General features: G+C 38.2%; 1 protein-coding gene across 22 annotated transcripts in view; it reads right to left on the bottom strand.

Annotated features, from left to right (window-relative positions):
* NRXN1 (neurexin 1) overlaps positions 1-26,470 on the bottom strand; it is a gene marked incomplete at its 5' end in the record, with an annotated part of 953,418 nt that overhangs the window by 580,541 nt on the left and 346,407 nt on the right. For all 22 annotated transcript variants that reach the window (XM_081315130.1, XM_081315141.1, XM_081315140.1 and 19 more), the window contains one exon: positions 15,374-15,812. In XM_081315130.1, coding sequence (XP_081171256.1) covers positions 15,374-15,812 — 439 coding nt within the window. The remainder of the gene's footprint in view (positions 1-15,373; positions 15,813-26,470) is intronic.

Here is a 26,470-nt window from a genome sequence, read left to right on the forward strand (position 1 = left end):
TTTTAAATAATAGCAGTGTCTTTTGAAGGATATTTTTTTCAAGCTATGCCTCTCAGTGCATAGTAACCATGCTGTAAAAAAGTTAGTTACTCTACCCAGTTTATTCAAACCTGAGCTTTGGAACATTTCCCTAAATAAAAATTGCAAACCTAAATATTGCCATTGTATAGGCAGAATTTCAAGAATTTGCTTTCCTAAAAGTAAACTTTTGAACAAAACAGGCTGTAGTTTCTGAGGAGATATGCATAAGGTTGCAGTAGAATTGATTGTTGATTAGCACAATACTCTTGCCAGCAAACTATGCCAGGCACATAAAAATGTTTACAAAGTAGAGAAAAATGAAAGAAGCAGGATCTAAGTCTAAATTTTCAAAGTATATATTTAAACTCAGATTTGTCCTCGTGTTTAAGCATAGGTTAGACAATAACTGAGATTGTTAATTATGTAATACAGTACTGCCAGCTGGAGCTTTCCTCCAATAGGTTTTTTTATATCCTGTATGCAAACCTTCTTCATGCTAATAGTGGGCACAAACCCCTCCCCCATTTCTTTTCTAGTCATTATAATTTGATGTGACAAAGCAAAAGTTGTTTTCGGAATTGACGCAAAGGAGAATTGTGGAGAAATCTTCATATCTGGAGAATGGTGCCCTTGCTCCCTTGTGTGTTAAATCCTGCCTTTTTGTATCCAATCACATTTCACTGGCATGCAGATTCACTTCCCACACATTTAAATTAAATTTCAAGTTGACGTCTTTAGGGAAACTTCCATTATAGATCTCTGCCTCCTGAGAAATTGGAGAATTCTTCTTTCCCTGAAGAATCACTGATCTAATTTCCCTGCTTACAAATTTGATGGAGAATTTTGAAAGACATTTGTCTCCAGCTCTTTTTTCCTTCTGCTACAAAAAGGCTGAGTTTTAGCCATGAACCAAACCCTGCATGTCAAGGTAATGCATCCCAAAGAGCTGCTCCCCAATGAGGAAAGATCTTCAGTGGTGTACAAAATCAAATGCAAGAACTGTCACTGTAACTACATTGGGGAAACAACCCAAAAGGCTCAAAACCAGGATCCATGAGCATAACTGGCAATCTGACAGCAAGAACAACGCTCACAAGTATGGGTACATATGTCCAGCCACGATCATACTTTCGATCTTGCAGGGGCACAGACCATCGCCCGAGATGCCACCAAGGGCAGCCAGCTACTTAAGGAGGCTTCGTTGTCAAACGGATATTCGATCAATCGTCACATAGATCTACTGCCTGCTTATCAGGCACTAAGGGGGTGAGAAGAACAGTGTTATAACTTATGACGGGTGCAACGAGCCCCATCCTTGCAGGATCGGGACGGTGTGGCTACATGAGAAAGAACAGCAGCCCTCGCAAGGGAGGAGTCCCCAGCACGTCCCTCACCAAACCTAAGGATGGGTGCCACTAGGGGGCCAACCTATGGGCATTCAGACATGAATCAGGCAGACAAGGAGATGACTACAAGCGAGAAAGTGACTCCCGAGCTTACAAACATTGATGCGGGACAGCTAGGAACTATATGGTCGATTGGAGTGGGTAGACTGGTGACCCGCTGAATGAGCAGGGCACAAAAACCACCAGCTTTATAAGCAATCTCCCTGAACTCCGGCTTTTACTCTGATGACGTCGGCAGTTAGCCAACAAAAGCTAAGTGGATTAGTAAACAGTTTTGTTTATATTTTATCCTGGTATTCGATTGTCTTCTTTTCAAATATATATATTTGAAAATATATATACAATTCCATATTCACTCCATAATCCCTCTAAAGTGTTTGAGACTTTCTGTATGCTCATTTTAATTTCTTCCAACTTTATAATGGTGAGAAGAGACAGGGAATACTATGAGGCAATTAGTTCTCCTCCAGCCCATAAATTGGAGAGTGCGAAAATCATCGTTCAGTCAATTTAGTGGCTTAAGCTAGAGCTTCTCTTGGAGTAGTCATAGTCTCCCCCATCTATATCTCACATAGAAGAGAAACAATAATTTCTAGTATCCCTTTCCCTGTATTTTCAAAATGCAAGTAGTTCTTGACTTATGACCATAACTGGACTAGAAACTTCATTGTTAAGCGGTGCAGATGTTAAATGTGGCATCATATGATCACAACTTGCTACTTTCCCTGCTAGCTTCCTCCTTGACTTTGCTTGACAGAAGCTGCTTGGGAAGGTTACAGTGGCAATTAAGTGATCCCAGGATGCTGCAACCATCATAAATGCAAGCTGGTTGCCAAGCACCCAGATAGTGATCATGTGATCGTGGGGATGCTGCAACAGTCATAAGTGCAAGGATTTGTTGTCACTTTTTTTCAGCATCTTGCAACTTCAAACAGTCAACAAAAGGAACAGTTGTAAGTCTGTTCATCATACTACCTGTATAATGAAATGTGATTATTTGGTCACTTTGAATAAAACAAGCAAACAAATTGGTGTAAGAAAAAAGCTATTTATCAAAGTATCACTTTTTTTGCTTATTATTTCTCATTCAAATCTGTGATGATGGCATAATGCCATCCTTTTGCAACAGATACTTTCCCAACAACTGCAACCAAGTAAAAATATACAGGCTGTGTATGGGGAAGTGGGTAGAAGTAGCGAGAAAGTTATGGCTTATTTGAATCCAGAAGGCAAGGAGGCAGAGAGAAACAAAAGTTAGTGTGAACAGAAAAAAAGGGAATCCACAAGCCCTGAAGAGCACTAGCATTGCCAGTCAACATAATGGAAAAGGTTGCAGTCTTAGCTCATCTACTTAAAGAACTAGGTAGCAGGGGCAATACTTCATTGATCTTATCTAAACTGAGAACCTAAGTAGAGTTAGGCTTGGCTAGTGCTTGGATGGGAGGCATCCAGGAAATACCAGAGGTATAGTGGGAAACATACTATAAGTAATCAAGGACCACTTCTGAATAGTTTCCAAGAAAAATGCATGGAAGTGTCTATGAGGTCAGCAGAAACAGAGACTGCACCCAATATTTACCTTATGGAAAAAAGATGGCAGCATTTCACCAGTGCCTCATTGGAGCAAATGCTGCATGTGAAAGGGCCAAAACTGCAAGTAAGGTAACAGCTCAGTAATATATTATTCAAAAGCCTTATCAATCTATGTCAGAATCACAACAAGATGGTTACTGGGAAACAATTTAGTTGTCTATTGTTTGTGGATCTATTATTAGTAAGAAAAATAATCTTTCCTCTGTTCCTACATTTAGATGGGAGGAAGCTTAAGCCTTAGAAACATTTACCATGCTTCTTTAATGGAATATAAACTAATTTAAAGTTCTCTTTGAAATCTAAAATCTATACTTAGTTAGACATAAAGGTGATGATTTTTTCTGCCTACTTTTAATGTAGGGGGGTGGGTGTGTATGCATGTGTGTATGTGTGTGTGTTTTCTCTAATAGCGAATCATATCACAACATTTTGCAGAATGCAGATATACTGGCATGCATATTATTCTTTTTCTCCTAGAGTTTGATCAATAATGGATTCTGGGAGTGCCAGAAAAAATGTAAAAAATAAAAAGAGAGAGAGAGAGAGAAGTGCAGTGCCATGCTAAAGGACAAAAGGGAAAGCACAACAGGTTAATCAAAAGCTCTTAGTGGTCCTTTTAAGCTCCGAAAGTGCACAGCAGTAAAATGCAGTTCTCATTAATTATTTTCTGGGACTAGCAATTCATCTGGGATAAGTGCTTGTATATCAGAACATACTTTTTTTCTTAGGCTTAGGGCTACATTTGATCTTTGAGTGATATATTAGGAGATGCACTACAAAAAAGAGAGAAAAAATATTTACTTTAAAATTAAAGCAATATACTTAATGTAAATACTTTTTAAAATATATTTTCCAAGCAACATCAGGTGTTTTGGGGGCCATGCCTAAGGCTTTGAGGAAAAGTTGTTCAGTCGCTAAGTCATATCTGACTCTTTGCAACCCCGTGGACCATAGCAAGGCAGCCCCCCCCCCAGTTTTCCACTATTTCCTGGAGTTTGCTTAAATTTACTTTCATTGTGTTAATGACACTATCTAACCATCTCATCCTCTTCCATCCCCTTCTTCTTTCCCAACATCATTGTCTTTGCCTATGAGTCCTTTCTTCTCATTAGGTGGGCAAAGTATTTGACCTTCAGCTTCAGAAACTGTGCTTCCAAAGGACAGTCATGCTTGATTTCCTTTAGGATTGACAGATTTGATCTTTCAGTCTAAGAGATTCTCAAGAGGCTTCTCCAGCACCATAATTTGAAAAAATTGAGGTAGAGAGGTACATGCAATTTTATAAATCATATCTAGGCAAAATTAACTGCCTTATTCTGAACCTAAACATTTACTGTACCTGTTTTTTAAAAAAACACTGCTGCATCTAATTAGTATCGCAAAAAACAAAACAAAACAAAAAACAAAACAAATAAAAACCCTGTATCAGAGTATCACTTCTTTTACCAGGTTAGGGCTTCTCATCTGCATATGTAATCATCACAAATTTCACAGGATCACCATGTTTTTAAGCGTCCTCAGAGCAAACTCTATTCTACAAAAGCTCTGGAATTCCAAGCAAATGAAATCAATAAATGATTTGAAACCTAAAACTGAAATTTGAATTCAATAAACAGTTGTAGTTAAGCATACCAAATCTGAATGGCAGTTTTCTCTGTTTCCTACATCTAGTGGCAATCCAGATTTTTGCAGCACAGATGCGGTAACTTCATATTGCTCTTTTTAGGTTTTCTCCCTGGGAGGTTTTCTCTGGATATTTAATGCCCAGTTTTCCAATGGTGGAGCATGACAATGATGATGATGATAATCATCAACAACAACCAATTAAGGACAAAGGTGGCTTGATTAACAATAAATAAATTTATTTGCTGCAGAACGGATGCCTCTCATTCAACCAACAAGATAGCATACATTAACATTTATAATGATTGTTTTATGCTTCCCAGAGTCACTTTTAGTGAGATCAGCAGCTATTTTGATTAATAAACCAAAGTTGGCTGGGTGATTTTGTAACAGTCATTCATGCTCAATCCAATTCATTTCACAAGGTTGTTGTGGGGAACATGGAGAAGAAGGAATATTTGCTGCCTTGAGTTACTTATAAAGTAATAAAAGCAGGATGAAAAACCCGAATGAATGAACGAATGAACGAATGAACGAATGAACGAATGAACGAATGAACGAATGAACGAATGAACGAATGAACGAATGAACGAATGAACGAATGAACGAATGAACGAATGAACGAATGAACGAATGAACGAACAAACAAACAAACAAACAAACCGAGCCAGCTATAGAAGAGCTTGTTCTGTACCAGCCTGCTACCGGCCTTGCAGAAAGGCAACCCCTGTACAAACGGCAGAGGCTGGAGAGCGTCTGAGGCTGGAAAACGTCTGCCAAGATTTATTATACAAACAAGCAACAAAACATGAAACCAGATACCGGAACTTTGATCCTCAAACGGAGCGGTTGCTTTCAGCAACCAGCCCTTCCCCAAACACTCCCTTTATTAGAGTTCAGGGCGTGGCCTCCCTGTGCCTCCTTCCGAGGAGTCCCACAGCCTTTCTCTGCTTGCTCCTGCTTGACTGCCTCCTGCGTCGGGCGTCCTTGAACAGGGCCAGCTGTGGGTCATCATCATCCGCACTGTCGGGCTCGCGCAGCTGAGAAGAGGGGCCTGGCTGGGGGCTCTGCGAAGCCTCCAAGCCATCATCAGCAAGTTCGTCTTCAACACCCTCCTCCTCCCCCTCGTCTGAGTCATCCGAGTCATCCGACCCGGCTGCCGGACCCACAGGCTGACCCTGAATCACAACAGAGCTACAGTATCCTTCTTGCCTCCTATTTAATATTTTGAAGTGAGGGGAAATTAAGAATCCTTTCCTGAGTTGATTACACAGGACAGGCAGTTCCTGTTCTGGGAATGTAGTTCAAGTTACTTTGGAAGTTGTCTCTTGATCTGTCTATTCGGGATAATTTCCGCCTTATTTCCAACTTCTGCTTACAGGATATTTTGGGTAAAGCTGCTACTTCCATTAATAACACATTTCTGGGTTTTTGACAGAAATGGCATTAGATGGTCTGGAAGATGATGTTTGTTAGGACACAGATGAAGGAAGTATGGCCTTCTGGTCCTGTCAATGACATTTGATATCATTATGCTTCTGGAATGCTAGAGAAGGCTGGGGATAGGAGGCCTTTTCTATAGTGATTTCAGTTTATCTTCCTCTTTCTTCTATACATTCATCCCCTCAAATTTCCTGTCTCTCAATAAACACATGGTCATTACATCCCTGGTGGTATACTCTTTGTTAATCTCTCCCCCAACATCAACATTAACATCCTGAAGAGGTGGATGTTCTAGTATTTAGGAAGTTCTGCCTTCTAAATACCTTACTGGGATGTGTTAGTGATAGCTAGTTAGTCAATTAACATTTGCCATTACCTCCCATTCTCAGTTTGTGAATAGCTAATCCCTTTGAACTGAGTTTATTATTTGAGCAGTGGTTAGAAATAAAGCAGATATTCATGACTGAACCTAGCTATTTCTAGTGAAGTTCTGATATGTGCAGAAATAGACTGTTTTTTCCTGATTATGTTGTATGTATTATAAACAATAGTTACAAGGGTAGGTGAAGTAAAGTTTTTTTTTATAAATACACTGTTTTCAGAAATTGCTGCTAAATTGCAAATACAATCAGTTGTTTGATTCTGTTTCTGCTGTTAAATTCTATTTAGAATTCTATTTAGAATTCTATTAAGAATATTGCAATCATACTATCCTTTACTTAGGAATAAACTTCAATGAACTCAGCAAGACTCTGAACTGAACAGGCATATATAAAATTGAAATAGCCATTTACCTTCCACAGATATTTTGCATTGGTCAGAAAGAAAAGAAAAAACGTGAGGGCAGGGGGAGGTTTGGAAGAACATGCTAGTGTGTTATTTATGCTAACCATTGGGATGTCATGGTAGGTGATCCAATTTTAAAATGTGGGCAACTCTGCAACTGTTCCTCTATGAAAGAATACCTGGAAGAAAACCTTGACAGTCTAAAATTTTAAACATGCTTACTATGGCTAAATACTTGTAAGTGTTCTGTACCAGCCTGCTACCGGCCCTGCAGAAAAGGCAGGGACAACCCCTTTTACAAGAAGACAAGAGGCTGGAACTAAGCCTACCAAATTTATGGATACAAAAGCAAACAAGACACGAACCATGAAACAGGAGCTATTCAAGCGGTTGCCTTCAGCAAACCAGCCCTCCCACGCATTCCCCTTTTATACAGTTCAGGGCGTGGCTTCTCTCTGCCTCCTTCCGAGGTGCCCCATTGCCTTCCTCTGTTTACTCCTGATTGACTGCCTCCTGCGTCGGGCGTCCTTGAACAGGGCCAGCTGTGGGTCATCTTCATGCATGCTGTCAGGCTCACACAGCTGGGTCTCCGTCGTGACCAGATGGGAGGGGCCTGGCTGAGGGCTCTCATCAGCAAGCTCTCCAACCCCCTCAGCAAGCTCTTCAACACCCCCCTCCTCCTCCTCTGAGTCGTCCGACCCAACTGCCGAACCCACAGGCTGACCCTGAATCACAACAGTAAGGCATAACAGACTTAAAAAGCACAGAGGGAACTGCCTCCCAAGGAATGGAAACCTGGTGCTTTATTTGTTTTGTCATTATGATGATTGGTCATGACCTAAGTTTTCTATTGTTTACAGACATCTAGTTAGGGCACCTATCCCCTACTTCTTGGGGTTCTATGAAACAAGAATAATTTAAAAAAGTACTTGAATAAGTTGGAAAGTGTCATATAGTTTTACACACAGAGAGACATAAAAAAAACCTCCTAGATGGCATAAGGGGACAGAGAAAGGGAAAGAAATACTTCCAACAATGAAATGGATATCTGGAAAATGTTACTCTGATTGAGACTGTGATTATTCCAAGCCTCTAATTATATACTCTGAAAAAAAAAGCCATGTGCCTCTTTCCACCCTATAATTTTTAGCACTTAAACTGGAATACAGGTTTTAATTCAAAATTTCAATGACATTTTAGCTGTTAAATGTAGGCTTAGCAGTGAAAACAAACTGTTTATATAGTCTGATTTACACTGGCACGTACAAGTAGAATTTGGCCATAATGAATTTCTTGTCTGATTTTAAAGCACGATCATCATTTTTCAGATGTTTGGATAGCAGCTTGGTTAAAGAAACCCATTTGAAGGGCTTCTGTCTTTTTTCTTTCAACATCCTGAAGAGTTTAACAAAACATTAAACTGCTCAAGGAACCTCATAACACAATTATTAATGCAATCTTGTCGTGTTGCAAAAGCCACAGACAGCAAAGCTTTACTGAATGCTTTTGTGGGATTTCCAGCCTCCCACTTTCACCTCTTCCTCCTCTCTGCTTTACCTGCAAGGATGGCAATGCAGTAATAACAGACAAACATTTCCCATAGGTATGAGTTAATGAGCCTCTTCAATTATATTCATTATCTCAGCAATTTCATTTCAACAAATTTGCTTTCTAAAACTGAGGCTTGGCGGCAACATTACGTCAGGCAGTAGCAGAGGAAATGAAAGGAAATAGGGACAGTATCAGCTCTGTTAAGATGCCCCTTTTGTCTGAATCGTCCCTCTTCCATTGCTCATTTAATAGTCATTAGCATTTCCATTATCCACCACCGTACTGCAGCACAAGCAAGAAGGGGAGAGATTATTTTGGCTGCTGAGTAGTGTCCTTCTCCTTGCTATGATGGTAGAATAGTCAGTCACCAAAGAAGCTTACAACTTTTAAATGAAGGTATGATGCTGAGCATGCTTCCATTTGTAACTAACTGCAATTTGTTGTTTCATCTGAAACAAATGATGTTTCTTATAATCTGACAGGGAGAAGTGCGAATCAGGTATTACACATCAGTCATGCAAGAAAAGAAAGGTACCCAAAAAGAGAAGCCACCTTCTGGTTGGTGATTCAATTATAAGGGATGTAAATATAGGAAAGGATACTGAGGTTTCAAAAGAGGTCAGGTGTCTTCCAGGTGCTACTGCCAGTAGGGACAAGAAGCGTATTTTCAAAATAGTCAACAATGCCAGCAATGACTGTGATGTGGATGCTGTTGTACATCTTGGCACTAACGATCTGTCCCAAAAGGATGTACTCTGTGTGCACAATGATTTCCAGAGCTTGGGGCAGGAACTCAGCAGAATAGGCTGTAGGCTCACTTTTTCAGAGGTCTTACCAGTGTATAAGGAGCAAAATGGAAAAGGCCAGCGTATAGCAGAATTTAATATGTAGCTAAAGGAGTGGTGGAAAGGAGAAGGCTTTGGTTATATTAGTCACAATGTCTGTAACTGGTCCAATGAAAAAATGTACAATAGAGATGGTCTGCATCCATCCAAGAAAGGGACTGAGTTACTTGGCAATACATTCACAGCTTTTCTGGAGGAATATTTAAACTAAACAACGGGGACAGTGAGTTAATTGACACAGAACATCACTGTCACCGGCAATCTAAGAAAATAGGGGAACTCAGGCACCACACAAGTTATGTAGCAAGTAAATACAGGGTCAGTCATAAGGGACGCAAATGTCTATACACCAATACACAGAATATGAACAGTAAGCAGGGTGAACTAGAAATTCAGGTAAATGAGGGCAGATATGATATTGTTGCCATTATGGAAACATGGTGGGATGAAACCCACCAATGGAACACATAGCTAGAGGGATTTAAATTATTTAAAAGAAACAGACTTAACAAAAGAGGAGGTGGAGTTGCTCTATATATAACAAATAACTTTATCTCTACAAAAATAGAGCACAACAATGATGAAAACTGTAAACTTGAATGCATTTGGGTCAATATAAAATGGGGAAAAATGACATTGCCATAGGTGTATACTATAGGCTGCCCAACCAAGCAGAGGAAATAGATGAACGTTTTGCTAGTCAGCTAACTAAAGTATGTAGGAAGCACATCACAATAGTAATGGGGGACTTTAACTACCCTGACACCAACTGGGAGACAAACTCTGCAGCAAGTGGAAGATCAAACAGATTCCTGACAAACCTAGCAGACAAATTTCTCTCCCAAAAAGTAGAGAAGGGAACTAGGGGATTAGCCATATTGGATTTAATTCTCACTAACAGAGATGAAATGATAGAAGGTGTCGAAGCCACAGGAACCCTGGGGGGAAGTGATCATGCAATATTGGAATTCAACATTCTGGAAGCATAAGCAATAGAACACAGTCAAACTAGAGTCTTGGACTTTAAAAGAGCTAATTTCAATAAAAAACAAGAAAAAAGTTAAGGAAATGATTGGTCCATTAGTGGAGGAAAGTGGCAAGAAGGTGACAAGCAAAAGGGAGAAAGCAGAACTATTTAACTCATTTTTTGCATCCATCTTTACACAAAGGGAAAAAAACAGTCCAACCTACCAAAAACAGTGCTATAAAAACAGAATAGAAACACAAGTTAAAATAGGCAAGAAAATGGTAAGTGAGCACCTGCCAGCCTAGACAAGTTCAGATCACCAGGACCAGATGGATTACAACCCAAGGTTCTGAAGGAACTGGCAGATGTGATCTCAGAACCACTGAACTAGATCTTTCAAAGATCCTGGAGCACTGGGGAACTACCAGAGAACTGGAAGAGAGCTAATGTAGTTCCCATCTTCAAAAAGGGGAAAAAATAGAGCCAGGAAACTACAGACCTATCAGCCTGACCTCAATACCTGGGAAGATTCTGGAAACAAACAAACAAATCAAAGTCATCACTAAAAGCCAACATGGGTTTCTCAAAAACAGATCATGCCAGACAAATCTTATTGCATTCTTTGATCAAGTGACAAAATTAGTGGACCAGAGCAATGCTGTAGATATAATTCACTTGGACTTCAGTAAGGCATTTGAGAAAGTAGATCACAATCTACTACTTGATAAGATAGAAAAATGTGGGTTAGATACCATCACCACCAGATAGATTCATAGCTGGCTGACAGGCCGTACTCAGCGTGTGGTCCTCAATGGAACTGCATCTATATGGAGGGAAGTGTATAGTGGGGTGCCCCAGGGCTCTGTTCTAGGCCTAGTGCTCTTCAACATCTTCATCAACAATTTGGATGAGGGGATAGATGGGGAACTCATCAAATTTGCAGACGACACCAAGCTGGCAGGAATAGCCAACACTCCAGAAGATAGACTTAAGATACAGGAGGATCTGGAGAGACTCGAACACTGGGCGCTATTTAACAAAATGAAATTCAATGGTGAAAAAGTAAGGTTCTACATTTAGGCAGGAAAAATCAAAGGAACAGGTATAGTATAGGTGGTACCTTGCTCAATAGTAGTAACTGTGAGAGGGATCTCGGAGTCCTAGTGGACAATCACTTCACTATGAGACAGCAGTGTGATGCAGCTGCCAAAAAGCCAACACAGTGCTAGGCTGCATTAACAGAGGGATAGAATCAAGATCACGTGAAGTACTAATACTACTTTACAATGCCTTGGTAAGGCCACACTTGGAATACTGTATCCAGTTTTGGTCACCACAATGTAAAAAAGATGTTGAGACTCTACAAAGGGTACAGAGAAGAGCAACAAAGATGATTGGGGGACTGGAAGCTAAAACATATAGGGAACGGTTGCTGGAATTGGGTATGTGTAGTTTAACGAAGAGAAGTGCGTGGGGTGACATGATAGCAGTGTTCCAATATCTCAGGGGCTGCCACAAAGAAGAGGGAGTCAAGCTATTCTCCAAAGCACCTGAAAGCAGGACAAGAAGCAACGGATGGAAACTAGTCTCAGAGAGAAGCAACCTAGAACTAAGGAGAAACTTCCTGACAGAACAATTAACCATTGGAATAACCTGCCTCCAGAAGTGGTGAATGCTCCAACACTGGAAGTTTTTAAGAAGAGACTGGACAGCCATTTGTCTGAAATGGTATAGGGTTTCCTGCCTGATCAGGGGGTTGGACTAGATGACCTCCAAGGTCCCTTCCAACTTATTATTATTATTAAATCTGGTTTAATCCCATCATGTTTAGAGAAACTTTCCAATTACCTATAGCTCCAGATTCAAGCAAAATTACTGCAGCTAGATGAAAATGAAAATGAAGTCTAACATTTCCATGTATTTCTGATAGTGCACTTCAGCTGGAAAGCCAGTCAATGGTGAGATAAGCAGAAGACTTAAAAAAATCAGGCACTAAATATTGTTGCTGAGTTAATAGAGGAAGTACACAGTATGACTCCACATGTGAAACAGACAGGCTTAAAATTTCATATACACGGCCTTTTCTCTCTGACAGCTAGAAAGCCCTTTTTATATTGCTTTTAAATAATAAAATAATATATACTAACATCTATGAACCTGATAATAAGGCTGCCTATTATTTTCCCCCAAAAAGGTAATGCAGAGATCACACACACAATCTTGTAACTTTCTAAATGTTTCTGGAACATGGCATTCTGTGGGCCAATGTCAAGTGAACTCATATCTGGTCCAACAACAGTTTTGTCTCAATATTATCACTTCCACATGATGATTCAAACTGATAACTCTTTTGGAACTATTTCCTATGATGCTGATTTTTATTTGCTGATTTCTCTTTGTTTCACTTGCAGTGTCATTGAAACCACTTAAGATTCTGCAAAAGAAATGCTAGCTTGAAGGATTTGAAGGACCCTTTCCGTAGCTCAGACAAAAGGAAAAGGGATGAAACTGGCAAATGTTTTATCAGTTTTGCCTTATCTTGCTTGTTGGACCAGCCATTCCACAAAGTGTCAAATTTCTGGGTTCTTCTCTTCTCTTCTCTTTTCAGTTTTTGTTGATGTATGTAGAACCTGAGCAAGGCAATGATGCTTGCTTCTTGTTCTGGCATTTCATGTTAGCAGAAAACAATCTCTTTGCCCCTGAAGTTCTGCATACTAATATCAGCAGTGAGCAATTCCATAAGTTTGTAAATACGGTTTTTTTTTAGTTTTGCTATTTTTAATAAAATGACTAAAACTTCCTATTAAACCACAGACACCCATAAACCCAAATATAATATAGTCCTTGTCTTTTTACTCTAAAAAAAGAAAAACTAAATAAAAGTAGAACAACATAACCAAAGAAGCTAGTATCTTTTCCTTAGGAAGTTAAATAGCAGCCCTTGGAAGTAATTTTCAGTGAACGTGAGAGTTTAAACATATACACATCCGTAGCTACTACACTATTCCCTTCCAGGGTAAGCAGCCTCATGTAGTAGAAAAGGAAAATAAAAAATAGGAAGACTTACTGTAACACAATTCACTATATGTCTCCTGAGCTCTCTTTTCCAGGATCTCATCAACTTCATTCAATCACAACTTTCCTGATCTTCCATTCCTCTGAATTCTTTTACTCTTCTTACATGTATTTGTTTTGCAACTCTATCACACCTTAATATTTATCTATCATGTCTCCTCTTTAGGAAACATTTCTCCAAGATATGTGAAAAATGTATTATTTACCCCAGGCAGAATCTATAAACATTATGGTAAATATCATTCATTCATTCATTCATTCATTCATTCATTCATTCATTCATTCATTCATTCATTTATTCATTATTCATTCATTCATTCAATTTCTGTAGCTAATATGTATATATATCCATACTCCCAACCAACACATTTCTAATATCACAAGCATTCCTTACATATTAATCCATAAATGCATTAAAAACAATGTATCTAAATGTTAAATGCATAGAACAACCAAGAAATTGTTTATCTTACACCTTGATCAATAGTGAAATATTCACTAAGCATTCTATTTATTTTTACACATTGCTTTCTTATATATATTTCTGTGATTGCATTTTACAACCCATCTTCAACTCCATATTCATACAAAAAGTTTCATAATTCAAGCCTATTCACTTTATAACATATTTTCTTTAAACCTACAAAATATGCAGTAAACCTTCTTTCACATTCATGTATTTCTCATATTAACAGCATTCATCCAATTACTAGGAATCAAACAAGTTACACAGGTACTCCATAAACAAACCATATCCACATTTTAGCAATAATAATAATAATAATAATAATAATAATAATAATAATAATAATAATAATAATAATAATAATAATAATAATAATAATAATAATAATAATAATAATAGAGCTGGAAGGGACTTTGGAAGTCTTCTAGTCCAATCCCCTGCTCCAGCAGGAAACCCTATATCCAGTGGTGGGATTCAAATATGTGAACAACCGGTTCTCTGTGTGGTTGCCGCTTCCAGAAGTCCATTCTCGGCTTGGGGAACAAAAAATTAGCTAGCAGTTCTGCTGAACCAGTGCCAACTGGCTGAATCCCACCACTGCCTAAACCATTTCAGAAAAATGGCTGTCCAGTCTCTTCTTAAAAACTTCCAGTGTTATAGTATTCACAACTTTTGGAGGCAGGTTGTTCCACTTAATTGTTCTGTCAGGAAATTTCTCCTTAATTTTAGGTTGCTTTTCTCTTTGATTCTCCAGCTGTACTATATACATTTTCATTTTTACCTTTTTTCCCTAAAAAACTGATGTGCCAAGAAGTATGGAAAGTTTAGGTGTAAAATTTACATGCTATTTTATTTTTACTGACTGCATTTTAGTAGAAAAAATCCCACAAAATAAATTGTGCTCATCTCACAATGCAATATTTTGTTGTGGAAAACTATTCTCATGAAAATCTAATTCAACTCTGATTTGATTTTCTTTTCCTCAGCAGAGAATAATCCATAAATATATGAAGAACTTAAAAGTATAACTAACTGCAATCAAAATCAAAATGTAAGTGTATTTTATCATACATACAATTACACCAATGATGTTTTACAATGTTTTATTTATATATAGATGCATTTCCTTAATGTATTATGATTCATTCAGTGCCCATTGTTCATTGATAATTTCTTCTCAACAAAGTTAAGATTTTTGAAAAAAATATGAATAGTGTACAACTACTAATGGATCAATTATGTACCTGAAGAAAAATGAAATCATTTCATGTATGATGTAAAGGATAACAATGATTCAAAGTTCTTTTATATTGTTTTGTTTTTTATACTGTTATATTATTCTCCATAATTATTTTGTGTTGGAGCAATATATGCGAATTACATTTCCTAAACATTGGAAATACTTACAAAATAAGCATCTTTTGATTATCTTCTTCTCCAACTTGTTCAGGAAGACAAATAATCAAAATACTAATTGAATATTTCAAAATATAAGTTGCTTTGCTGTTCTAGAGTAATACTAAATACACATTTTTTCTCTAACAATTCTTTTACTATAGAGGATTTAGAGTTCATGAGCATTTTGGTTAAAACTTACCAGATCGTCCATCTCTTTGAAAGTCAACATGGTACCACTCTCCATCATTCACTTTTTTCTGCAAAGCTTTTATTTTAATTGTTCCAGAGCCCATGTCTAAAAGCAGGTAGAGGTGCCCATCAAGCATTTCAATGGCAAAGAAGTCAACTTTAACCATTTGTGGATGTTTGGCATCTTTTTGATGTCGTGGTTTGCCATGGCTGAAGAGAATCAGCCCATTGGGTTCAGTGGTGCGAAAGTCAAAGGATATTGAACCTGTTTTTTTGGCATTCCATTTAGGCAAAGAAATAAAGGATTCTGGTGTTTCAAAAGTGATTGGATCCAAGGTTGCCACATTTTCACACTTAAATGCCACGACACCATGAATCTTCATCTTAGGATCTCCTTGTTTGGCCAGTCGAGACAATTCCAGTCTTACATCATTGTTTTTATAAACAACCTAGAAGTAAAGCACAGTAATTACCAAAATGGATTAAATTGTATAAATAAATCTGAATATTAATTACATCCTTACATTTTATAAAGTTTCATGTTATCATGTTAATTAACACATTTTGTAAATTTCACATAAATTTCAGCAGGTCCCTCTTTCTCTCTGAAGCCAAGTCCTGAGCCTGAATTTCACCTATGGCTGGAACTCATTCTGCAGTTTAAACTCTGAAAATTAAATTACGACAAAGTTTCCTTCATTTTGTCATTTCTTTAGCTAAAAACAAATTTTGGTCCATCCAGTTCTCTTTATTAGGTATTGAACTAAAACAATAGCTAAATGCATCTGTGAGACTATGGCTTCAGCTCTTTATCCCATCTTTCTGCAAAAGATTATTCTTATTTAACACGCAATAATGTGCTCATATAATAATAGTAGATTGAATAGTTCCATGGACACAATATAACATCTATACATATACATGGCAATTCCTCCTTAGGTACAAGAATTAAGATATAAATACACTCTAGGAAAAAATAGCACAATGACAAAAATAATATCAATTAATGGTTGAATAATTTTAAGATATCTTCTTAATTTTTATACTTAAACTCTCCAGTTTGAATCTGAATTGATTTATTCTAGCCTGGCACCACTCATCTGTAAAATCTTGCTTAGCACCCCAAAAATGTTGTTTTAGCCAAAATTCAAAACATTCGAAATATTACAGTTTTTCCCCCAGTCCACAGCTAAAAGAAAACTGTTCATCAGAATTTCCAAAGTACAATAGTTCATTCTAGACTTAAATATATATTTTATGATTAATATGCACCTCTATAAGCAACCATTGATATTAGTAGCTATTGGGGGGGGGCCTACCACATTACCTGAATTTTGCTATGTTTAGTTTCAGTGAATGACTTTCAGTTCTAACACATTGAGAACTTCTTTTGATCAACCTAACAAATACCGCTCATGATTTTAAATATCTTTATCATGCCTCCCCTTTCTCTCCTTCATAGCCTATAGAGCCCTTGATTCCTGTAGTCTTTCCTTTTAGGAGAATTGTCTTGCTTAGTTATTCTGAACATAAATCTCATTACTGTAAAGGTGAAGGTTGTGTTTTTCATGGTAAAGTGCTTCATTTTACACTTTACATTTGTTGAAATTGCAGCATTGAGGAAGTATGGGAAATCTGATAGTTGACATTCAGGCATATTCCCAAACAGCTGGAGAAGTATGCTTTATAGTAACCATTTCAAGCTGGACTGATACATTTTATAATATGGAAGCCATAGAGTGTCTATATCTCTGGATCAGATAATATTCTTTTTAGAGGGACAAAAGTATGCATTTTTGAGTACTGGATCATAGAGAAGGTAATTTCCCTCATAATCACCAAGGAAACTAAAAATATTAGATGAAATGTGCATGGCTACAGTAAAATTCACTGGCTGTGGGTTGGCAAAATAATAAGATAAAGCTGATAACGCTATATATTCTCCCTTATTTGTTTAACCTGTATGCTGAATATATATTAAGAAAGCTGATTTGGAAGAAAGTATGGTTTTAAAATTAAATGACAAAACACCAAAACAATTAGCAAAGATGTTGAAATGATACTGAATAGCTTCTTCCTTTCAGATCAAACATCATCAGTAAAAAAACAACAACAACCAAACAACAACAACAACAACAACAAACAACAACAAGCAGTCAAGAAATATCCTGCAGACTAGCACTTGTAGAGCAGCCATAAAGTTCTTGGAAAAGATATTCCAAGCTGTAAAATTGTATACATACATACATATACATACATACATACATACATACATACATACATACATATCTACAAAGATCAGAACATTGCAAGAAATTGTACTCATGGTGACACTCTGTGGAAGGAAAAGTTGGATTTTTGAAAAGCTTGGATAAGAAGAAACTGTATGGTTTTCACCATTGGCGTTGGAAGAGAATATAGTGGATAAACAACAAAACAACAACAAAAAATGCATCATTGAACAAGTCTACCCAGAGTTCTCACTGAAAGCATAAATAACCTGACTCAAATTGTCCTCCTTCAGGCACATTATGTGAAAATCTAGCTCCCTAGAGAAGGTGCTAATGATAGGAAAGGTAAAAAGAAAGACAAGAAGATGATAACCAGTTACAACATAGATGGATTCAGTCACAGTGGCAATGGAAGTAACACTGGTAGTCCGAAAAGTACGAAAAGCCCGAAAAGTTTAGGGGCCAAGCATCACAAAGAAAATCTATGTGATCACTAAAAGTTGACACCATCTTGTTAGCACATAATCAGCATATTAAAGGTATTTTTATACTATAAACTAGAACTTTAGGTATGCTCTCCAGAGACTCTACAAAAATTGTGACTCAATTGTAATTTCAATATGCCCCAAAAAGAAAATAAATAAATATTGGTAGATAAATCATATTCCCTAAACAAGTTCCAGGAACATCAATGGCTTGTTTGAACTTAGGAAATTTGGGATAGGTTGATGCAAGAATTTCCATCAGTGTGAAAACAGATCATCCATATGCAGTAATTTAAAAGAAACTATCAGCTTTGCTGAAATTTGAAATACACTGGAGCAGAGTCAAAAATAAATAAAGTGAATTTGACAAAAACCTTATCTGACAAAATACTACTTTAGCTGATCAATTAAATAACATAACAGTTGCTGCTCTTTCACCCATCTAGTTTCATACCCAAGGCAAGTCTAGGCTTCATGGTCTCCCAGTTTCTAGCCTGATGCCTTAACCACTACACTGAATGGGCTCTTGTGCATTTGTTAATGTACCTTAAAATACATTTACTTATGTGAACAACTTATAACACAAAAGGAAGTGGAATATATAACATATCTCCACTCTTCTGAATTCAGTCACAGATGTTGGAATGTGAACTTTTTATGGGATGTGGGTCTGACTGGCATCTTTCAGATGGATTAGATTGAAACTCCTGGTTTTTCTAGTCAGGATAGACTAAAGTTAAGAAAGCAGGGCTATCTCTATGTGAAAATAGAAATTGGAAAGAAATTGCATTAAAGAGGCCTTTATATTATGCATTCCATATTCAAAGATTTTGAAAATTTCCATTTATTTTGGTAATAAAGTAATGTTATTATTATGCTTATTATATTGTAGTAATATAAAGTTTTAATAATTTTATAATTTACTCCCTCTTAAAGTTCTTAAGTACCTTAATAGTACTTAAACCACATATGCAGTTTCTTCCTCCCAGCAAAATATGTTTACTTCAGAATATTTAATTGAACTTACTTTCACGTAATTATAGATTAGACTTCACATATGGATATTGTAGTAAAATCCTGATTTGCTAAACTAAAATGCATTACATAGCAGGTTTACTGCAGATTTCCGCTTCCTGTTTTCCAGCGCAGCAGTCGGAAGATTCGGAATGCCAAACCCTTCAGCTGAAATTTCTTTTTGTTAGGGACCCTAAGGGGCCAGAACCCACCCTGAAGGGGTGGAATGAAGGAAGGAAATCCCAGGGACTTAGGAGAGATGGTGGTCTCCCCAAACGGTCCAGGAGAAGCCTCCCAGAAACCAACAGAAGAAAAGGCTGGCTAACTCCATGTCCAGTCACAGCTGAAAACAACGGAAGTCATAAGCTTTTAAACTAAGCAGATTTTAAACAGCATGCTTGAATCTGAGTAAGAATATTGATTTTCTCTATCCTACCTATTTTCCTGAAGAAGAAAGTCCCCAAAATTAGAGATCTCTGGGGAGAAAAAAAGGAGGGGGATGGGCTGTGTGATGACATACTGAGCTCTAGTGTAGTGATATCCTGAGTTCTGGGCTGCAGCATCCTGGGTGGTTGGCTGTGTTGTGACATCCCGAGCTTTAGTATTGTAACCTCCTGAGTTCTGTGATGTAATGTCCTGAGCAGAAGGCTGTGGTGTAACATCCCAGGCTCTGGTCACCTCTCTCACCTGTCATCACAAACCTATACATGGAATACTTTAAAACCAATGCCTTAGACAAATCTGAACACAAACCCAAACTCTGGCTTAGATATGTAGATGACACTTTTGTAATTTGGCCACATGGGAAAGAAAAACTACACAACCTCCTCACACATCTCAACAGCCTACACCCCAAAATACAATTTACTATGGAAATAGAAGCCAACAACCAACTCCCCTTTCTAGATGTCCTAATCTACAAAAAACCCAATGGTTCCCTAGGACACACCATCTACTGGGGAAAAACACACACCAACCGCTACTTAAACACAAAATCCCATCACCATCTGGCACAGATCAACTCCATAGTGAAGACCCTCATCTCCATAGCCAAATGCCTAGCTGACAAAGACCACCTAAAACTGAATTACACACTCTCACAAATGTATTAGTTTCCAACGGATTCCAAAGAAACACTATTACCAACCTAATCCAAAGGGAGACACCCCCCAAGAACCAAGACACAGAACAGGACAACGGCATCGCCCTCTTCCCCTACATTAAAGGCGCCACAGAAAAAAAATCAGCAAAATTCTCCACAAACACAATATCAGGACAGCCTTTGGCACTGACCAAAAAATAGCCAACATCTTAAGAAGCCCCAAAGACAAGTTCCAGCTTGAAAACCTAGGAGTCTATAAAATACCATGCAAAATCTGCCCAGCCACATACATTGGACAAACTAATAGGAGAATAAATGCACGTATCGCAGAACACAAGAATGCAGTCAGAAAAGAAGAAAAAAACTTCCTCCCTTTTCCAGAACCTTAAAGCAACAGGACATGAAATTGACTTTGAAGGAACGAAATTAATCTCCAAAACTGAACACTACAATAAGAGAATAATTATGGAAGCCATTGAAATAGAGAAACACCCCCACAACATGAATAAATATGATGATACCTCCCACCTACCAGACATTTGGAAACTAGCCCTAGTCAACAAATGAGTCCCAGCCACAAAAACCGACACCGGACCCACAACAACACAGGATGCCACCACCAATCATCCTCACCAGACTCAAACCCAAACCCACCCCATAGTCAAAATGCAACCACCATCCAGAAGCCAAACCACAGCAACATCTCCAGCTGCTGCACCCCCTCCCGACTCCCACACAAAGCAAACTGACACATGCCATGAACACAAAGCCAGACTGCAAACTCAGAGCCAAACCAGAGCCCGGGATGTTACACCACAGCCTTCTGCTCAGGACATTACATCACAGAACTCAGGAGGTTACAATACTAAAACTTGGGATGCCACAACACAGCCAACCACCCAGGATGTTGCAGCCCAGAACTCAGGATATCACTACACTAGAGCTCAGGATGTCATCACACAGCCCATCACCCAAGTGGTTAAAACACAAAGGACAAATGGGTACACAGCCAACACCTCAGCCACACAGGATGTTACAAAACAGCCGACTAAGCTGCAAACAATAACTCCATCATCCAATCAGGTTGTAACAACACAGTCAACCAACCCGCTTACAGCAACAAAGCCAGCACCACATACAACCCGACCAATATTTATAGAGAGACGGCAGCTCCGATCACGCTTTGTTTGCACAAGCACAAAGCCGAAGACACCAGCCTGAAGATGACGAGTGGGACCTCGTCGAAACGTCGCCAAGACACTCTCAATCTTACACAGGAAAAGACCCAAATACGCCAATACATGTGTGTGTGTGTGTATTAATACAATATGGGTTTTTTTCTTTTTCCTTTCTGTAAAAAAAAGTTGAAATGATTTAAACAAAGCAAACATTTTAGTTATTTAAATGTGATGATAACAAAAGCATAAAAATGTATTTTGAATGAAAGTTAAAGGATTAGATGATTAGATCTACTGAATGGAATGCTTAAAGTTTAAATAGATTAAATACATTCTCAGCTATGGTCAAAAAGAATAAGAAATTGAGGGAATAAATATATATTAAATTAGGAGGGATACATATCTTCAATCGTATGTTATTTTTTGTATCTCAGTGCTTTTGTCTTTTTTTCTTTTTTCTTTCTTCTTTCTTTCCTCTTTTTTGTCTCTTTCCTCTTTTCTTTTTTCTTTTCTCTTTCTATTTTTTACTTATTGATTAAGAAATATAAGAGGGCTTATATGGAAAAAATAGAATTAAATCCACCAATGTAAATGTAGTTAATTGTTGAGAAAATTGTCACTAGTAAGAATATTTAGAATTTGGGGGGGGGGGAGAAATAAGCTGAAATAAGCACGGTAACAGGATTTACGATAAGGCAACTAAAACGACAAATAGGATTATTGGAAAAACTATATACTTAATTGTTGTTTATCAAAATAATGAGAATTGTTTTAATCTAATGTTTTGCAAAGAAAGATACTTTGGGGAAAGGGGAAATCAACTGAAATTAACATATGGAATATAGATTATAGAAATCAATTGTTAAAGATTGTCTTATAAATGTTACCCAGACAACATACTGTTTACAAATTACTGCATGATTTATGTTATGTTAAAAAATACAAATAAAATATATAAAGGGGAAAAAAAGATAAAAAAAGGTTTACTGCAGCTGGCTTACTTTTCTTCTTATATCAGAGCATTTGCTAATAGCATTGGTGAAAAGTCATATCACTACCTCTTGTTTACTCATCAAAAGACCATTTATGTGAATGATGCTTAACCCATGAACAGCTTTTAAGATGATGTGCAATTTCAAGATATTCAGGGCATTATCGTCAGACACAATAATTTGGTGATCCATAAATATGCTTTGAGAAATTGTGTCTGCTTCTCCCCATCTCCCAGTTTGTGCATGGCAAGGTCAATATATTAGATAAGAACTCATGTCCAAGTAAATGTTTTTCACTTTCTGAATTGTTTTTATTCCACATACTAAATAGTATATTCAGCCCCTATCACTGAAAAGCAACAATGTTGTTTAATGTGATTGGCTTTCTGATCAATATGAAAAAATCCATCTATTCTTTATAAAGAGGAAGTGCCTGGAAAAAAAAATAAGTTGTGATCCAATTTGAATGACCATTGTAATTCCTGCATAAATCACCCCTTGCCAAAAGCTCATTTTATGATCCAAAATCATTTACGTAAAAGAAACATGTTTTCTAGATGCCACCATAAATTATTTTTCAGGAATTTACTGATGTGTGCAAAACTGTCAGTCTTGAATGTAATAGTAGATCTGAATGGAATTATAAACAGGGAACTGTATATTTAGCACTCTGGCAAGAAGATTTAAATACATATTTGCAGCATTTTTAGGATGATGTGTACTCACTGGACTATGGCAGTGAATTATAAAACAGTAACAATGCAGTTAAAATAGTACAATGGATTTTAAAGATTCCTATAAAAATAATAAAAACATCAACATTTGGCTTCAGCTAAAGCCAAAAACATGATGGAATAAATTATTTTCTCTTGCATACAGCCTTTTGGAGGAGTAGCAAGCTGTCCTTTGTATACCACTCCAGAGTCATATAAATTAAATGAATCAATCTCTCCTTAAAAAAAACTCTGTGCACCTAAGTTTGAATTACTTTACTATTCCATTCCATCTCTCTCCTCATTCCTTTTGCAATATATTCCAAATTTCAATTATGTTTTTTTTTTTAAAGTAAAAGGTTAAATGAAATATTGTATATGTTTGTCCTCTTTCTGACTGTTGTCTCAATAAGCAACATCCTTAATCAGGGCAAGCTAGTGCACTACCACAAGACAAAGATAAAACTACTTTCCAAGTGAGAATGCAGATATGAAATGGGTTGGTCAGTCCTTAGGCTAGTATTTTTGTATCTTTTTCCACTTCATCACACTATAGTATAAATATGGCCTAGCTATTTCTTTACTTTGCCTTACATCCTTCATCTCAGTCTGAGGCCATGAAATAAAGCCCATAAATAACTCTCTTATAATTTGAAAGACAAAAAGAAGTATAAAAAGTGGAAAGAGGGGCACATAACTAAGGCAGAATATCAGCAAATAGCCCGAGCCTGCAAAGATGAAGTGAGGAAAGCTAAGTCTCAAAATGAACTAAGGCTTGTGACAAAGGTAAAAAATACCAAAAAAAGCTTCTTTTAACATGTAAAAACTGAGAAAAAAATCAAGGAAACAATTGGTGCATTTGTGGGAGAAAGTGGCAAGAAGGCGACAAGCAACAGGGAGAAAGCAGAACTACTCAACTCGTTTTTTGCATGTTTTTACATATAGGGGAAAAACAGTCCAACCTATTGAAGGAACTGGCAGACATGATCTCAGAACCACTGAACTATATTTTTCAAAGATCCTGGAGCATTGGGAAATTACCAGAGGACTGGAAAAGAACTGATGGAGTTCCCATCTTCAAAAAAGGAAAAAAAATAGATCCAGGAAACCACAGATTTATCAGCCTGACCTCAATACCTGGGAAGATTCTGGAAAAGATAATCAAGTAACAAATCAGCAAACACCTAGAGGCAAACAAAGTCATAACCAAAAATCAACATGTGTTTGCCAAAAACAGATCATTTCAGACATTCTTTGACAAAATTAGTGAACCAGAGGAATGTTGTGGATATAATTTACTGGGACTTCAGTAAGGCATTTGATAAAGTAGACCACAACCTACTACTTGATAAGTTAAATGTGGGTTAGACAGCATCACCACAAGATGGATTCATAACTGACTGACCAACCACACTCTCCACGTTAATGGAATTGCATATACAAGGAGGGAAGTATGCAGTGGGGTACCCCAAGGCTCTGTTTTAGGCCCAGTACTCTTCAACATCTTCATCAATGATTTGGACAAAGGGATAGATGGGGAATTTATCAAATATGCAGACAACACCAAGCTGGCAGCAATAGCCAACACTCCAGAAGATAGGCTTAAGATACAGAAGGATCTTGACTTGAACACTGTGTGCTATCTAACAAAATGAAATTTGGTGGTGAAAAAAGTATGTTAAGTTGCGGGTTGAGGACCGCATGGCAATGAAGAGGCAGATGAGTACCGCAAGTCAGCTCTTTATTTGTGGTAGGCGTGTACTGGACAAAGGGGGTTACCTGGACCCCTTATATACCTAGCCAGGTGACATTCTGGCCAATCCATCCGTCCGTATCTCCCGCCAAAACCCTTTCAGCCAATCCGGCCACAACACAGCACCTCCTGGTGGTACCTGCAGAGCTGCTGCTCACACCCCATACATAACACCCCTTCCCCCTTAAAAGATCACACACACACACACACACGTGTGTATCTCTGTGTGTGTGTGTATACACACACACACACACACACACACACACACACACACACACACACACACACATATATATATATATATATATATATATATATATATATATATATATATATATAACAAATGGCATGCATAATATTTTTCAAACACAACATCAACCTGAGCGGTGACCCTCTCTGGCCTGTTCAGGATTGTTCATAATCAGCAAGGTATGTAGGTGGTCTGTGGATCCTAATAGACTGTTTCAGCCCTTGCTGGACTTCCATCTCATTATCGGCCAGGGTTGAGCCCAGGTCCCCATATTCTGCTTGACCCAGTCCCTGGGCTTCCCCTTTTTGTTCAATTGTTCTTTGTTGTGAGTGGTCACCCTGAGACCCTTCAGGAACCCGCTTCCTGATTTGATCTACATGACGCCTGATCTGACGATTCCCCTCCACCCCAATAATATAGGACAATGGCCCAGTTCTGTCAACCACCACCCCCGGAATCCAAAAATGCCCTGGCCCGTAGTTCCTTGCCCAAACCAAGTCGTTATTGTGAAATTCTCTAGGAACTCTGGGATGCACGGCCTCAGCAGCCACTCTGTCAGGGTGCAGTCTGTCCAATTTGGTGATGAGCCTCCGGTCCCACTGCAGTTCCGCTGGACTCTTGCCTGTGGCAGTGCAGGGTGTGGTGTGTTGCGCTAACAGGAACTGTGCCAACCGTTGATGCCAGTCACCATTGATGATGCACCGCAATGCGTCCTTGGTTGTTCTTACCATGCATTCTGCTAATCCATTAGACGATGGGTGGAAGGGCGCTGATGTGACATGCCTAATCAAGCTGGCCCTGGTGAATGCCTGGAATTCAGCAGAGGTTAATTGAGGCCCATTGTCTGAGACTAATACATCTGGCAGGCCGTGTGTGGCAAAGAGCCCCCTGAGCAATTGGATGGTTTTGGCCGAGGTCATGCTAGTGACTGGTAACACTTCTAACCACCAAGAGTGGCTATCTACCACCACCAGGAACAACTGTCCCTGGAAGGGGCCTGCGTAATCAATGTGTACCCTGAACCATAGAGTGTGTGTCTCTTCCCACTTGAGTACTGGTGCATGGGGCATCTCAGGTCTGGACCTTTGGCAGTCATAACAACTATTAACCTGTTCCTCAATAGCCTTATCGAGGCCAGGCCACCACAGATAACTCCTTGCTAACACTTTCATTCTGACTATTCCTGGATGTCCTTCATGTAATGACTTAATGAGCATGTTTCTCAGTGTTTGGGGAATGATGACCCTACTTCCCCATAAGAGGCAGCCCTTGTATGCCAACAACTCATGCCTCCTGTTGAAGTAAGGTTGGAATTTGGTTCCTGAACTCTGCTTCGGACTCTGTCTGCTGCTGTTTCAGCGGCTATGTCTTTTGCCTGCAGGGGGCACT

This window comes from Vipera berus (assembly GCF_964194415.1).
Source record: "Vipera berus genome assembly, chromosome: 1".
NCBI lineage: Eukaryota > Metazoa > Chordata > Lepidosauria > Squamata > Viperidae > Vipera > Vipera berus.